This window comes from Eleginops maclovinus, chromosome 12 (genome assembly GCF_036324505.1).
Source record: "Eleginops maclovinus isolate JMC-PN-2008 ecotype Puerto Natales chromosome 12, JC_Emac_rtc_rv5, whole genome shotgun sequence".
NCBI lineage: Eukaryota > Metazoa > Chordata > Actinopteri > Perciformes > Eleginopidae > Eleginops > Eleginops maclovinus.
Window position 1 is genome coordinate 27,526,110 of NC_086360.1, and position 15,754 is coordinate 27,541,863.

At 44.2% G+C, this 15,754-nt stretch overlaps 1 protein-coding gene across 1 annotated transcript; it reads left to right on the forward strand.

The window, feature by feature from the left end:
* Positions 1-478: 478 nt before the first annotated feature.
* Positions 479-10,978, forward strand: rchy1 (ring finger and CHY zinc finger domain containing 1). Its single transcript, XM_063896403.1, has 9 exons — positions 479-612; positions 1,918-2,037; positions 2,295-2,410; positions 7,125-7,203; positions 7,310-7,354; positions 7,431-7,489; positions 8,102-8,131; positions 8,316-8,436; positions 8,862-10,978. The coding sequence occupies exons 1-9, from the start codon at positions 562-564 to the stop codon at positions 9,144-9,146; spliced, it is 906 nt and encodes a 301-aa protein (XP_063752473.1). The 5' UTR covers positions 479-561; the 3' UTR covers positions 9,147-10,978.
* Positions 10,979-15,754: the final 4,776 nt, after the last annotated feature.

Consider the following 15,754-nt stretch of genomic DNA (forward strand, 5'->3'; position numbering starts at 1 on the left):
TAATAAAAGGCTTTTGTTTTTCAATTTCACAACATTTCATATTTCTTTGGTATTTAGATGCTTTTTACATTGTACAGAAATCCATGGACATGGCAAAGTTAGAAATCCTTTTATAAGACAAGATGTTTTGTTTAAAATATTTTGCCAAAATACTCTTATTTATAAAACTACAATCTGCAAGCGAAGAAAATATGTTATGGTGTTAATGAAGTATATCTTCTTACTCTAATGATCCTTATAAAAAGTACAAATCTATGGTCTATCCAGGAACACTGTAACATGGGTTATGTTGGGATTGCATTTTTTCTTTTCAAGATTTACAGATTTGTTCCATTATATCTGTCTTTAAAATCATTTAGATCATATTTGGTTACTTCTTCTATTTGAAAGGAGCGTTTACGATTGTATTTCACATGTCCAAGACAGTTGGGGGCGATAACGCATCCCGCAAAATAATCGAAGAAGAAGAAATCTAACCGCCGCTTCTCACGCCCGAAAAAAAGTAGACGAAGAAGAAGGCTAGCTCGTCATATCACCAAAAAGCCACATTTGTGGGAAAACATGGCTTCCCCTGTCGGCTGTGAGCATTATGTGCGCAGCTGCTTATTAAAAGTGAGTTTACTACTTAAATATATATCCTGAATTTATGATGGAGGCATATTTAGTGTTTAAAAACGGTATGACGGCGATTAGCTAACCGAGCTAACGCTAGCCGGTGAAGCAGCAACAGAAATTAACGAGATCTATTTTATATTTGTTAGCTGCATAATTGAGAGAAACTCTAAGAAAATGTAGTTTATGGAGTATTGAATTACTCACCTTATCTGTATGTCAGTTCAATGTGTTTGGTATATACAATATTACTGCATAACAAGAGTATTACACGCTTTTATTTTCCAGTCAGAGGTGGAAGAAGTATTGAGATATTTAACTGGAGTGATATTAACAAAACCACATGACTCACAAGAGATGGTAGAAGTACTCAGATCTGGTACTTGAGTAAAGTAGAAGTACTCAGATCTTGTACTTGAGTAAAGTAGAAGTACTATGGTCTTGTACCTGAGTAAAGTAGAAGTACTCAGATCTTGTTCTTGAGTAAAGTAGAAGTACTCAGATCTTGTACTTGAGTAAAGTAGAAGTACTCAGATCTTGTACTTGAGTAAAGTAGAAGTACCAGAGTGTAGGAATACTCTGTCACAGTGAAAGTATTCTAAATGTTCCTCCAGTGAAAGTAGAAAGTACTCTCCTCTAAATGTACTTAAAGTAGTGACAGTAAAAGTAGTCATTGTCTGATTGGTCCATTTCAGAATAATATCTCTGATATGTTTTATAATGATTGATCATTAAAGTGTTCTCAGAGCTGGTAAAGGCGCAGCTAGTTCTAATGGCTTTGTATACTGCAGGGTAGCTGCTGGATTTACTGCAGGTGAACTACAGTCTGATTTAAGGGAGATTATATTTACCATCAGTAATCCAGATCTGTATCTATTCAGTTACTTTACTCTAAGTGTTAATGCAAAGTACAACCATATCAGCTTGTACTTTAAGTACCAACGTTAATTATATATATATATATATATATCCGTTTAAATATTGTAGCTGTTTCGGTGGGGGAGGATTTGAATAACTTAATATGTTGATGGGGATCTTAACCATCATTTATAAGTTGATTTATATGTCATAGCAATCAAAATCAAAAAGGTCATTTGTAACACAAGTTATCTAAGGAAAGAAGTAGAGTAAACATTGCAATACAAGCCTCCAACATGTGGAGTACAAGCATAAATCAGCTGACTGTGTACCACTGCTCCTGGACTTGCAGCAGCCAGATATGATTTGTATTTTAGGCTAAGGTGTATTCTGTGTTGTTTCGTAATGTTGTCCCGTAATGTTGTCCCCTGTCTCTCTGCCCGTCAGGCTCCGTGCTGTGGTAAGCTGTATGTGTGCCGGCTGTGCCACGATGCCGAGGAGAACCACCAGATGGATCGGTTCAAAGTCTCAGAGGTGCAGTGCTCTGAGTGTCAGACCGTGCAGCAGGTAACAGGAAAACTGCAGACTATACACAAAATAATGACCTAAAAGGGTCATTCTTCACCTTTACAGTTAGACGCATTAAGTTGCTCTATCGTCTTTTAAATAAATAACTAATACTGTAAAACTTCAAAACTAAACGAGTCATTTGTATCTCATGCATCTTCTGTGCACCGCTGCTGATAAAGCTGTTTTTATTTACTATGAACATGTTTATTATTGCCATGAAAACAGTCCAGTACATAAACCTCTGTCTCTTTCAGGCGCAGCAGACCTGCCAGCAGTGTCAGGTGAACTTCGGGGAGTATTACTGTGACATCTGCCACCTGTTCGACAAGGACAAGAAGCAGTACCACTGTCAGCCCTGTGGAATATGCAGGTGAGCAAAAGAAGAGCTTTCAAACAGCTTTCAGATAAGTTATACCTGTCAAAAAAGTCAAAGTTTTAGAGTTAAAAGTCAGAGTTCTGATTTACCAGGTAACCAAACAGGTGTTTACCAGGCGTACTGTATATATAGTATCAGGTGTCCTCAATAACTTACTAAAAGTCTCCCAAAACTTGACCACTAGAAATGTGTAATTCTCAAGATGGCCAAACTCCTTCATAATTTATTCTTAACAAGTCATTTTTGTGTCTAAACCCAAGTTTTTGGGGGCCTAAGAATCCATTGGACGTTTTCAAATTGCAATAATACCATTACATGATGGTGTAATCCAGCGGTTCCCAAACTTCTTTTGCGGCGCACCCCCTTCTACAGCCCAACCAGGTTGATGCACCCCCCAAAAAAAACGCAAAAAACCCCCCGCAATAAAGCTTTGTTTTATCGCCATATAAAGACTCATGTTTAATCATGCGCAAATAACCAGAACACGCATGACGATAACAACATCAACAAAGTTTCAATATAACGCAACAAAGACAAACTGCAACGATCCACAACATTAAAGAGCATGGGCTCAAAACAGAGACAATAAATACAAACAGGATCCATCATTTCCTGACTCCCGCTCATTTTCATCTCTCGGATTTGTTCCTATTCTCTCCGTCTCTGTCGCCTCCAAATCCTCACACTCTCTTGGTCCCTCTCCTCCTTCATGACTAACAACTTTGTCATGAGACGTTCCAGTTGACAGTTTCCCTGATTTCAGCCAGTTAGTCATATTTGAAAGAATGAATGAAATGAGTTGGCGCGCATATATCCTAGCCCACAGTGAAACGTAGAAGAAGACAGCAGCTTCTTCTTCTACGTTTCTATCAAAAACTAATAAATGATAGTTTTTTGATTTAAAATGAAAGGGATTACAAAGGAAATGTTTATTGTTCCTGTTTTTTATTGTAGCCTATGGAAAAATCCCAGTTAAAAAACAACACTGTAATGTTTTTACACCAGACCACCATCGTAAGTTACAGCTGTAACTATGGTTCTATGAATCCCTGGATGACCGCCAGAGGCGGTGCTTTAAGCACTGGATATGTCCATCTTGCGCATGCGCAGGTCGAGTACCAATACCAACAAAGTCACCTGTGACCCCACGTGACACCAGGCTATATCTGCCGGTGTCATCAGAGGATCTGTTCCCAGAATCTTCTCGTGAAAAAACGAGGATTCTGAGTGACAGGATACTCTGGTGGTCATCCGGGATTCATAGAACCATAGTTACAGCTGAAACTTACGTTCTATTTCATCCCTACTGACCGCCAGAGGCGGTGCTTTAAGCACTGGATGACTTATACCAACAATGTCATGAAGAATCCAAGCACATAACCTAATTGGAAGCAGCAGAGCTTGGCAACAGGACCACGCCCAAAGGATGGGGAGTGGCGACATTGACCCGATAAAACCTGGAGAATGTACCAGAAGACGCCCACGATGCCGCGGCGCAGATGGTCTCCAGGGGCACCCCTCTCAGGGCAGCCCAAGATGTTGAGATGCTCCTTGTAGAGTGGCATCTAATCCCGGATGGCAGGGGGCGGCCACTGGCCCCATAGGCATGTGAGATGGTGTCTACAACCCAGTGGGACAGCCGCTGTTTAGAGAGAGCACAACCCGTTTTAGTGCCGCCATGGCAAACGAAGAGCTGCTCTGACTGCCGTATATAGGCGGTAGCATCAATGTACGCCCTTAGGGCACGTACAGGGCACAGCAACTCAGATGTGCCATCCTCCTGATGACTACCAAGGCGTGCGAGCTGGATAGGCTGATTGAAGTGGGCTCGTGGAAGCCCCTTTGGGCAGGAACGCCACGTTAGGCCAAAGGGCAACACCTGAACCGTCGGAGTTCCACCTCAGGCATGTATCGCTCACAGAGAGGGCATGCAACTCCCCAACTCGCTTACCTGAGGTTATGGCAAGCAGAAATGCTGCCTTCATAGAAAGCCACTTAAGCCCCACCTGGGCCAGGGGCTCGAAGGGAGGAGACAAGCCCTCAGGGTGCTAGGGGGAAGCTGCCTTAAGGCCCCTCTCAGGAAGAGGGTCACCAACCTGTGGCGCCTTCGACTCCGGCATGTCGGGCAGAGATAGCAGCAACATCAACCCTCAAAGTGGAATGAGAACGTCCACGATCTAGAAGAGACTGCAGAAACTCTAAAATAGAGGCCACAGAGCAATGCTCTGGATTCTCAGCCTTGCCTATACACCAGTGGGAGAACAGCTTCCACTTGCACTCGTACTGCACCCGAGTGGATGGTGCTCTGGCATGCAGGATAGTTCCCCTGACAGCCGCCGTGAGATCACTCAGTGGTGGTTTGGGCCCTGCAGAGGCCAAGCCCAGAGCTGAAGACGATGAGGGTCGGGATGCCAGACCTGACCCCTGAGCTGTGACAGCAGGTCCTTCCTGTTGGGGAGACGCCATGGTGGGCTGCAGCAGAGACTGCGCAGCAGTGGGAACCACACCCTCCTCGGCCAGAGGGGGGCCACCAGAAGGAGCCTGTGTCCCCGTGTAAGGACCCTCTGAAGCGTCTGTAAAATCAGAGGCAGCGGCGGGAAGGCATAAAGGAGACTGTCTGGCCAATCGTGGGCCAGAGCGTCCTGCCCCATCGGGCTGCTCACCTCCGTCCGGGAGAACCAGAGGGGGCAGTGCCTCGACTCCTCCGAGGCAAAGAGGTCCACCTCGGCCACCTCGCCTAGGGGCCGGCGTCGGAACTGCAATTCGTACCCATGGGTTAAGGTGGAAACGACCCAAGGGTCGGAAGTACAGGCAGCCCAGTAACTGAGCTGCTGTTGGGAAAAGCAGCCGACTACCGGCCCCGAGGCCTCAGGGCCTAGCCCCCCGGCCTCCAGAGCCCCTTGGGGGGCGCCGGTAAGGCTCTGAGGCACGAGCCTGTCTAGAGAGCCGGCGACCGGGGGCTCGAAAGTTACCAGGATGCGGTTGGGTGGGCCGCTGGGATCTCCGAAGACCACCGCTGTAAGCTGGTGGCTGAGTACGGCCGCCAGGGGCAGCATAGGGGCCCCCGGGCCTGCTGGGGGTGGGCACATGCCTATGAAGGCCTGAGAGCTGCTGCCTGGTCTGCCGAGCTTGGGCAGCCCGCTCCAGCGTCTCCAGGGCAGCTGACCCAAACAGCTCTCCTGGTTCGACTGGTACACTACGGAGGACCTTCCTACTGGTCTCCGTCAGTGGTGACTGGGCAAGCCAGACCTGGGGACGAGTCTGCACCAATAAGGACATAACTCGTCCCAACTCCCTAGACATAAGGGCAAAGGCTTGCAGTGACGCATCACTAAGGCTCAGCAGAGAAGGCTCAGCCGGAGCCTGCTGCAGGGATGCCGAGATGGCGAGCATTAAATGTAAGAGGGAGTTCCCGATACGACCCATGCGTGCCCCTGCATCATAGGCTCTACAGAGCAGGTCGTCTGTGACCCTGCACTGAGGCCGAGGGCATCTGGCATCAGGTCTCAAAGCCTCATCAGGAGCCAGAATCAGGGAGGCAATGGCAGGCTCAACGGATGGCATGCGACCCAGCCCCACCTTCGCCGGATCCTGCATGGCAGCCAAGGTCCGGGCATCAGAGCCAGAGCGGGAGAGGGCCTTGGTGTCTCTCCAGCAAGCATGGAGTTCCCTCAGGTACTCCTCTGAAGGAGGAACAGTGAGAGTGACGGGGGCAGGGCTACGCCTGAAGAAGGCGCTAGTCTGAGCCGAGTCGGCCTGCGGAACCTGAAGCTGCAGGTGTGCCAGGGCCAAATCACAGCAATGACGACAACTTAAACTGGGAGCGGGAGCGGGGACACTGCCCTCACCAACAAAGTCGACACAAGCCGGCCACAGCCTCTGGAGGACGAGTAGCAACTCGCGGCTCCGGCTGGATCAGTCGCGAAGCTGCACGCAGCCGGCTATGTGTACAACGCTCCTTAATTCGAGCCGAACGCTGTAGGCTACAACCTGTAGCCACGGTACCCGCGTAGCGAGAAGATGAAAAGGAACAGATCCTCTGATGACACCGGCATATAGCCTGGTGTCACGTGGGGTCACAGGTGACTTTGTTGGTATTGGTACTCGACCTGCGCATGCGCAAGATGGACATATCCAGTGCTTACATATCCAGCAGGGATGAAATAGAACACAGGTTTCATCTCGCGCACCCCCTGGTGGCAGCTCGCGACCCTTGGGGGCCACCCGTTTCGAGTTAACTAAGTTCCTTAATATTTAATAATTACCCTATAGTTTTCTGGAACAAGGCTTCATGATATCCTCCAAAAACATTCATTGTCATCATTATCAGTAATTCAGAAGGTGCTGGCAGGTAATAGTACACTGAAAGCCCGGAGAAGTGGGTTCTACTTAAAAATAATAGGGAAACCAGTTGCCCTAAAAATGTATTATTTGTATATGTATTCATATCAAAGGACATTTTCTTTAGCGTAAACACTTTCCAGTCAACTCTTCCTAGCATCTTTCACATGCATCCTTTTTTTTAACGTGTCAATCTAACCCTCCTCCACAAGGAGAACACTCTCAATAAAGATCTGGATATTTCTAGAATAATAATTGCTCCCCAAAAGCTATTTTCCTGCTACAGTTATCCAACAAAATACACTTATTATATTTCAGTTTCTAAATCACCCAACAAAACAATGAATAACGGCTCTGTGTTTCTCAGGATCGGACCCAGAGAGAAATACTTCCACTGTGAGAAATGCAATCTGTGTTTAGCTCAGGATCTGCGGGGAAACCATAAGGTGATTGTTAACCTGCAGCACACACACACACAGACACACAGACACACACACATTATACATTCTGTATCCTCACTGCTGTCATTCACAACCATCTCTTCTGTTTCAGTGTGTTGAAAATGTCTCCAGGCAGAACTGCCCCGTGTGTATGGAGGTAATAAACGACAGTATGACACGTTACGCAATCCATTACCGTCTCTGCGATCCTGACATGATTTTAATACCTACAGGATATTCACACGTCCAGGATTGGAGCTCACGTTCTTCCATGCGGCCATCTTTTACACAAGTATGACTCATCATTCTCTAAACACAAGTATCTCAGTGTTTGGGGAGGAAATAATGCAGATGTTTTCCCCAATTCTATTACACTGCAAGAGATGTAGGACTGGGACCTGAAGCTGTTCTAACGATGATATCCAGGGATATGCAGTGCTGCCAGAAATCAATCTCTCTGTTGGTCAGAAAGGGTTTAATGAGTCCAGAGATATGGAGATGGGGTCAGGTGTCTGGTCAGACGGCAGAGACAGCTTACGGAGAGTAAAGAGGGGATGGATGTCCGGTGGGTCTGCGGGGGACGAGTGGCAGGCAGCAGGCTGACACTGAGACTGAGATTTCAGATCCTTTCTTTACTCTCCTTTTTTCTGGAGAGGAAGTAAAGAAACCGGAGCTCTGGATCTATTTGTTGTTGGAGGTGCGATATCTGACTCAGCAGCTTTCAGACATGAAGACACTATTATTTCCCACTTCGCTCTGATGCTGGATTTTCACCTGAAAGTGGGCGGGGCTTAATTTGCGCGGGAAGTGACGTTAGCGCCTCATGCTGTATTTTGATATCATATTTGTGTTGGTCATTTTTGTTCAAAATGTAATAATTATTTTGTTTGTTTACTCTCTGCAGAACCTGCTTCGATGACATGGTCAGAACCGGGTGAGTCTCATAAATGGCTCTTCCTGTTTTTAGTTAAATAACTCTGCGAGCTAGTTCAGGCGTCAACCCGAGCACCAACGATACATTTACACTGCCTCGTCCAAACACAACCAAACACATTCTCCTAAACCTGCCGCTCTAATCTATAATACTAACCTCCCCCCCCCACCCCCTGTCGCTGCAGAGCGTACCGCTGCCCACTGTGTATGCACTCTGCCTGGAGCATGGAGGATCACTGGGAGCAGATGGACAAGGAGATCTCTCTGTCCCCGATGCCCCCCGAGTACCAGGGCGCTACTGTCAAAGTAGGACCTCACAAACACAATGAAATCCATATCATTTCTGTGCCTTTATTTCAAACTCAACACAATTTCACTGAAAATCATCAAATGTCTGACATTTTTACAGTTGAATAAATATTATCCGGCAGTGTAAAATAAAGAGAAATGATGCTCACCTTTATGCGTTCATTCATTTGATTCATAAAACCTTGTTTAGTCATTTAGAATAAATTACAGTTTTATTTTAGAGAAATGATCGACATTAAAATCAAATACAAATTCAATTAAAAAGGCTTTAAATATGTTTAACGTTTATGCATTATTGAAATATACATTTAATATTTCAGTTTAGTGACGAGAAGAATTGATCAAACAGAATCTACATTTTTACAAATGACATGTCCGAGCTCTTTAAATCTGATCCCTCCTCCTGTGTTTCCTGTCTACAGATTTTATGTAACGACTGCCAGACTCACTGCACGGTGCCGTTCCACGTGTTGGGGATGAAGTGCACCGGCTGCGGATCCTACAACACGGCGCAGGACGGGGGTCTCATCCAGCAGCAGCAGGGGGGGGAGCAGCAGCAGCAGGAGGAAGAGCAGCAGCAGGAGGAAGAGCAGCAGGAGGAAGAGCAGCAGGAGGAAGAGCAGCAGCAGGAGGAAGAGCAGGAGGATCAGGAGGACATTGAGGCAGAAACAGACACAGAGCCGGAGCAGCCTCCCACTCGACACTAACTCTGCAGCATCACACTGAAGGACATTTACCCTTTAGACTCACAGATTGTAAAAAAAACTCATCTTTTGCTGAACCTGCAGGGCGGGAATGTATCCCACTTAAAAACATGCTGGTGTTTCCGGCTCATACCTTTAAATTAAAACGTGCTGCTGTCAACATGAAATCTAAGCGCTGCTTTAACTTAAAAACACTTCAAATGTTGCTGATTGACCACCAGCCACCAATTGTGCAAGTTCTCCTATTTAAAAAGATGAGAGGCCTGTAATTTTGATCATAGGTATACCTCAACTATGAGAGACAGAATGAGAAAAAGAAATCCAGGAAATCACATTGTAGGATTTTTAATGAATTAATTGTAAATTCCTCGGTAAAATAAGTATTTGGTCACCTACAAACAAGCAAGATGCTCTGGCTCTCACAGACCTGTAACCTCTTCTTTAAGAGGCTCCTCTGTCCTCCACTCGTTACCTGTATTAATGGCACCTTTTTGAACTCGTTATCAGTATAAAAGACACCTGTCCACAACCTCAAACAGTCATACTCCAAACTCCACTATGGCCAAGACCAAAGAGCTGTCAAAGGAGACCAGAGACAGTCTGAAGTTTGCTAGAGGGCATTTGGATGATCCAGAAGAGGATTGGGAGAATGTCATATGGTCAGATGAAACCAAAATAGAACTTTTTGGTAAAAACTCAACTCGTCGTGTTTGGAGGAGAAAGAATGCAGAGTTGCATCCAAAGAACACCATACCTACTGTGAAGCATGCGAGTGGAGACATCATGCTTTGGGGCTGTTTTTCTGCAAAGGGACCAGGACGACTGATCCTTGTAAAGGAAAGAATGAATGGGGCCATGTATCGTGAGATTTTGAGTGAAAACCTCCTTCCATCAGCAAGGGCACTGAAGATGAAGCGTGGCTGGGTCTTTCAGCATGACCATGATCCCAAACACACCGCCAGGGCAACGAAGGAGTGGCTTCGTAAGAAGCATTTCAAGGTCCTGGAGTGGCCTAGCCAGTCTCCAGATCTCAACCCCATAGAAAATCTTTGGAGGGAGTTGAAAGTCTGTGTTGCCCAGCGACAGCCCCAAAACATCACTGCTTTAGAGGAGATCTGCATGGAGGAATGGGCCAAAATACCAGCAACAGTGTGTGGAAACCTTGTGAAGACTTACAGAAAACGTTTGACCTCTGTCATTGCCAACAAAGGGTATATAACAAAGTATTGAGATGAACTTTTGTTATTGACCAAATACTTATTTTCCACAATAATTTGAAAATAAATTCTTTAAAAATCCTACAATGTGATTTCCTGGATTTTCTTTCTCATTCTGTCTCTCATAGTTGAGGTATACCTATGATAACAATTACAGGCCTCTCTCATCTTTTTAAATGGGAGAACTTGCACAATTGGTGGCTGACTAAATACTTTTTTGCGAGGGGTTAGTTACTCGTGGTGCGTTCACTGTCGGAGTATTGTCTGCTGATATCTCTGATGTTTGGAACTTGGGTTGTGTGAGGTACTTATCATTCGTCCACAAAGGGAAATAGTGCCGAGGACAAAGACAAAAGCAAAGTTTATTTTATCCGCATGAAAGAGATAAAATCAGTTTGATCGTACGTCAAATTAGAATGACTAAGCTTTACTAAGGCCTCAGACTTCATTGAAAAGGACAGAAATCTTCCAGATAAAAACGGATTACTGACCGGGGACTTTCAGCCTGCTGCTCGTTCTCTAATGTCTTGTTGCGTTGCAGATGAGCTCTAAGTTATGCTTCTTCTTCTTAATTAATAATTAACTTGTTAACACCCAATAAAATGCTGTTTTACTAAGGTGCTGTTTACTGCTGTGTTGTTTATTGAAAAGATAACGTTTTATCAGATTACTTTTCAGACACTCGTGTGAACATCGGAGGTTTTACATTTGTATTTTATTTGTGTCCATCATTAGCACCGTGATAACAAATGAAACGCTGATGTGAAGCCAAGTGGAGTGGGATATTTAGACTAATGAATAATGATTAGACTAAACTTCATATAGCACCTTGAAAGCCAATCAAATGGACTTCTACAAAGACAGTTTAGGATGTTAAAAGTAGGAACTACTATCAGTTTAATATTGAAAATAAAGATGTTGATTACTAATGAGGATTTTAAAAGTGGTAAAAAGTCAGATTTATCAACAACAAATATAGTAGAATAGAAAATGTAACTGATGACATTCAAAAAAACTTTGATATGTGTTTGACGAACAATTGCTAAGAATGAGGATTTTTAAAAGTTACAAATAAAACTAATAAAAGTCACTAATCAACATTTAAATGAGAAAAAGGATGATTGTGCTGACAAGCAATTCAAAAAATAGGATGATACAATCTTGAAATCCTGAAAAATAGAAATAGGTAAATGAAAGAAAATGAGGTTTAAAACAGTCAAATAAAATGATGACCCACTATCATACACACAAGTATTTATATAGCACCTTGCAGAGCTACTCAAATACACTTCGAAGTGTTTGACGAGCAACTGAACAAAATATGGAAATCAAATAGAAATAAACGATGATAAAAACACAGAGTTAAAGAACATCATGACCAGACTTTAAATATCTCATTTATTTTGTTTAAAATCTGAATTATGTTCAGATCCTCTGTTGCAGCGTCTGCAAGCAGCGATCGCCCCCCCTCACTCCCCCCAAAAGAATGTCTGCTACAAAACCACAGACTTCGGATCACTTGCTGTCTCCTCTGGGTTCGGGTTTGGGGGTGTAGAACTGGAACGTGACGCAAACAGGAACCCCAGTCAGGGCGGTGCTTAGCGGGACCTGCAGGGGGGCTGCTGTGGAGAAAGCGTGAGGGAACTCTGGAGGCGGGGAGGCGGACCCCTGGGGGACGTCTACATGTGGATTCAAGAGGTCAGCGCTCGGAGAAACGTCCACAATCAGAGCAATGTTTGCCGGTTCTTCGGGCAGGAAAGGGAGGGGGTCCGTGGAGGTCTGGGGTTCCTCGGGGACCAGAGGTAAGGAGGTGAGGAGGATCGGGGCTTCAGAGGGGAGTAAGGATTCAGAGGGGAGTAAGGAGGCAGATTCTGTCTCCTGGATCACGTTAGGCTGGGCTGTCTCTGTGACGGCCGGCAGTTCGGGCTCCTGGGTCGGGGCCACGGGGGGGGACGTCTCCTCCAAGGAATCCACCTCAATGGACTCGGAAGTCGGAGGTTTCCTCTTCTCCATTGAGACACAGCTGATGGTGTAAAAAGAGCAGGTTTAGAGGAACGTTTCACCCACAGAACATCACTGAAGTATCAATGAAATGTTCAGATGTTCATATTTGTATCTTGTGACACGTTGGTCTCAGTTGGCTTCACAGAGAAACAAACACAGATACAAACATGGACGGATTAAGAGTCATTGGGGCCCTATATGAAGAAAATTAAAAGAAAAATAATCAAAAGTCCAGACAACATCTCAGGAGTCCAATGTAGGCGGTTCAGGCTGGCCGGCTCTGTTGTCATTGGTCAACTGCTCAGAGATGTCCCGCCCCTTAGCCTATCACATACAATGTGTCGGAGCGCTAGCCAATAGAAGCTCAACTGTTCCGTAAGTAAACAAAGGAGTCCAATGGGGGCGTTTCAGGCAGGGGGGAGGAGGGAACACGGGGATTTTAGCCCTTGCAGACCATTTACATGCACTAAAACCTGTATAACACCCTACAGCAAAGGGAAAATACAAAAAGGAGTAACAGGGCCTCTCGGATTGCGTTACAGAGGAAGTAGCAGATGAATACTCACTGGTTTAGAGAACACCACAGTCACCATGAAGGCAACACAAAGCGTCCTCAGGATGGCCATCGTTGGTTTTCCTGTTTCTGCTGAAAGAAGTAAAACGCTTAATGTGAAGTTTCAGAGGGAATATCATTTACTCTTTACGTCACTTCTGTTACTTGAAAGCTCAAAATGCATCCTACAATACATCCAAAATGCATCCTACAATACATCCAAAATGCATCCTCTGGGATATTAAGTCTATAATTGAGCTAAAAAAACACATGTTTTCATATTTAAGTGGAAAAAAAGCCTTTATGTTAAAAAAATGTTGTAAAACTGTCTGATATTTTTAAAGTGGAATAAATATTAGAGCATATTTACAACTGCAGTATAAAATAAAGATGGTCACATTTATGCATTCATTTGATGAATATAGAACTTAATACATGACTTTAACGTGAATTAAATAACACCTTTTAGAGAAATTATCGACATTAAAATCTAAAAAAATTTAATCAAAAATGCAAAAGGCTGCCCATTCATGCATCAGGTTTACATTTCTTTGAACATATTTAACATTCATGCATTGTTGAATACTCTTGAGGTGTATTAAATCTGGAGATATACCAGGGCAGATACTCCCTGAGGTCAGAGGAAGGTTGGGTGGAAGAAGAGTGAAAAACATGTTACATATACATGGTATAGTAAATCAGTTCATATACAGTTGTTTACTCCCTGAGGTCATAGAGAGTGCAGAAAGTGATGTGGTACGACAGGAGGTTGTAGAACAAACCTCTGGACTATGTCAGAAGACCTCTAGGGATGAATAAGACAAAGACTAACGTATAGATCACCTTATTTGGGTCCACATCCTCATAGAACATCGCATTTTGACACACACCCACATTTCTCCTATAAATGGCATGCACACAGACTGTTCGGGGGACTTCCACAATTGGCTCTGGGAACCCCGCATCGCCCGTGTTGGTGTCTGATACGATGCTGTTGTAATAAACCTTATTATATACAAGCTGGTGTCTCCGGCCGACTTCATCGTCTTCACAAACATCACTACAAGATATACTTCACTCATCTCACATGGTGATAATGGAGACGCATGCAGCAGTTTTACATCTTCTAGAGATTTCATGTATTTTTCTAATCAGAGTTCCTCCACGCTTTTAGTTCCAAAGAATACATTTTAAAATAAAACCAAAACACGAGTTAAGACATCTCAATGAGTCAATGACAATAAAAGTGCATTAAAACCTGATCAAACATTAAATGTGTATTATATTGGATGGAAATCCTTCCAGACCTACCTCTGTATGCTCCTCTTCCTCACACCTCTCAAGACGCAGCAGATTAAAGGTCTCAATAAGCGCTCCTCTCCTCTCGGCCCTGCACATCCTTTTATACGGCTGGTTTATGTGTGGGCACAAAACAACCGATAACTCATCTAATTCACATCCTTGCATTCATTCTCTTCAGTCCTGCCTCGATAACAATCCAAACTAAATCACTGAACACAGACACCGCCAAATTAGAGGGTGTTAAAACTGTTAGTGTATAAATCGGAGCACCAGATGTGCTTAGTCAGACGAAACGTAAACATGTGTTTTGTGGTTCTGCTGGGAACAATGGGAAGAATCCGGTGCAGACTTTAAATACACACACTCGGATTTCAATGTCATTAAACAGACGGAAACAAAAGCATTGTCTTAAATATCATTAAATTAGCGACCAATTCCAGCAAAGTTCAATATGCAAGAGAAATATATTAACCCAGCTGAACCTCCTCACATAAAGGGTGGTAACCGATGTTTGTGCATTCGAGGATTTAAAATGACAGAGGGGAGCATTAGTGCGCTCATCTTACACTGGCTGATACAGTGAGCAAGAACTGATTTCCATGTATTTCTCCTTCAATTTAAAGACACCTCTTCACCAAATGTGCAGGAATATGAGCATTAAAGCACTTAAGTGCATGTGAATAGTCTGCAAAGGCCAAAATCCCTGTGTTCCCTCCAGAGGGAGTTTCTCTCCCACACACACCTAAAACACCTCCATTGGACTCCTTCGTTTACTTGCGGAACATATTGACATCACTTTGTAACACTCGCGCTCCTATTTGCTAGCGCTCTAACAACTTGTACGTGATAGGCTGAGGGGCGGGACGTCTCTCAGACTTTGACCAATCACAACAGATCAAAACATGTCGTCGGCACAAAATATGAACCTGAAAATGACTTCTACTTATTGACTAATATAAGAATAGCAGCAGGAAAATATACTCTGGCAGATTAGATATTGGAGAGTTGCTTTCCACCTCTTATGACACAATCATCGTTTTACCCTACTTTTAAAGTCAGGTTAAACAAAACTTCACTGAGTTACTAAATTAAAGCTCAAAGGGGGACCGTGCTGCCGCTGCTGCAGGGCCTAAACTGTGGAGCCCCTCCTCGTTAGACAGGCTCCTACACCGTCCACTTTCAAAGCTCGTCTTAAAAACCCACCTCCTCAGTGCGTTGTAGATTGCTTTTAAATTGTGTTAATTGTGTGTGTTCTAACCGGTGTGATGGTGTGTTTCCCTGTACAGCACTTTGGACTGGAGGTTTTAAAGTTGGCTTGGATCTTTCAGTTCCTTTAAGACCAGATTTGTATTGTTCTCTTTTTTAATTTCTTAGTCACCGACAAATCTCTGACGTTATTGAACTTCTCCCATAAAATAATCTCTTTTGATCCGTGTGAGTATTTAAGTAATTGCCATAACTCTGCAGAGCATCTGTGACAGACGCTGGTGGTCCGACCGACAGAAGACGCTGAAATAACTTCACAGGGAACCGTG

Coding starts and splice junctions, on each gene's coding strand:
- rchy1 (XM_063896403.1), top strand. CDS start 562: ATGGCTTCCCCTGTCGGCTGTGAGCATTATGTGCGCAGCTGCTTATTA. Junction 2,411..7,124: donor CAGCCCTGTGGAATATGCAG/GTGAGCAAAAGA, acceptor TGTGTTTCTCAG/GATCGGACCCAGAGAGAAAT. Junction 7,490..8,101: donor TGCGGCCATCTTTTACACAA/GTATGACTCATC, acceptor TACTCTCTGCAG/AACCTGCTTCGATGACATGG.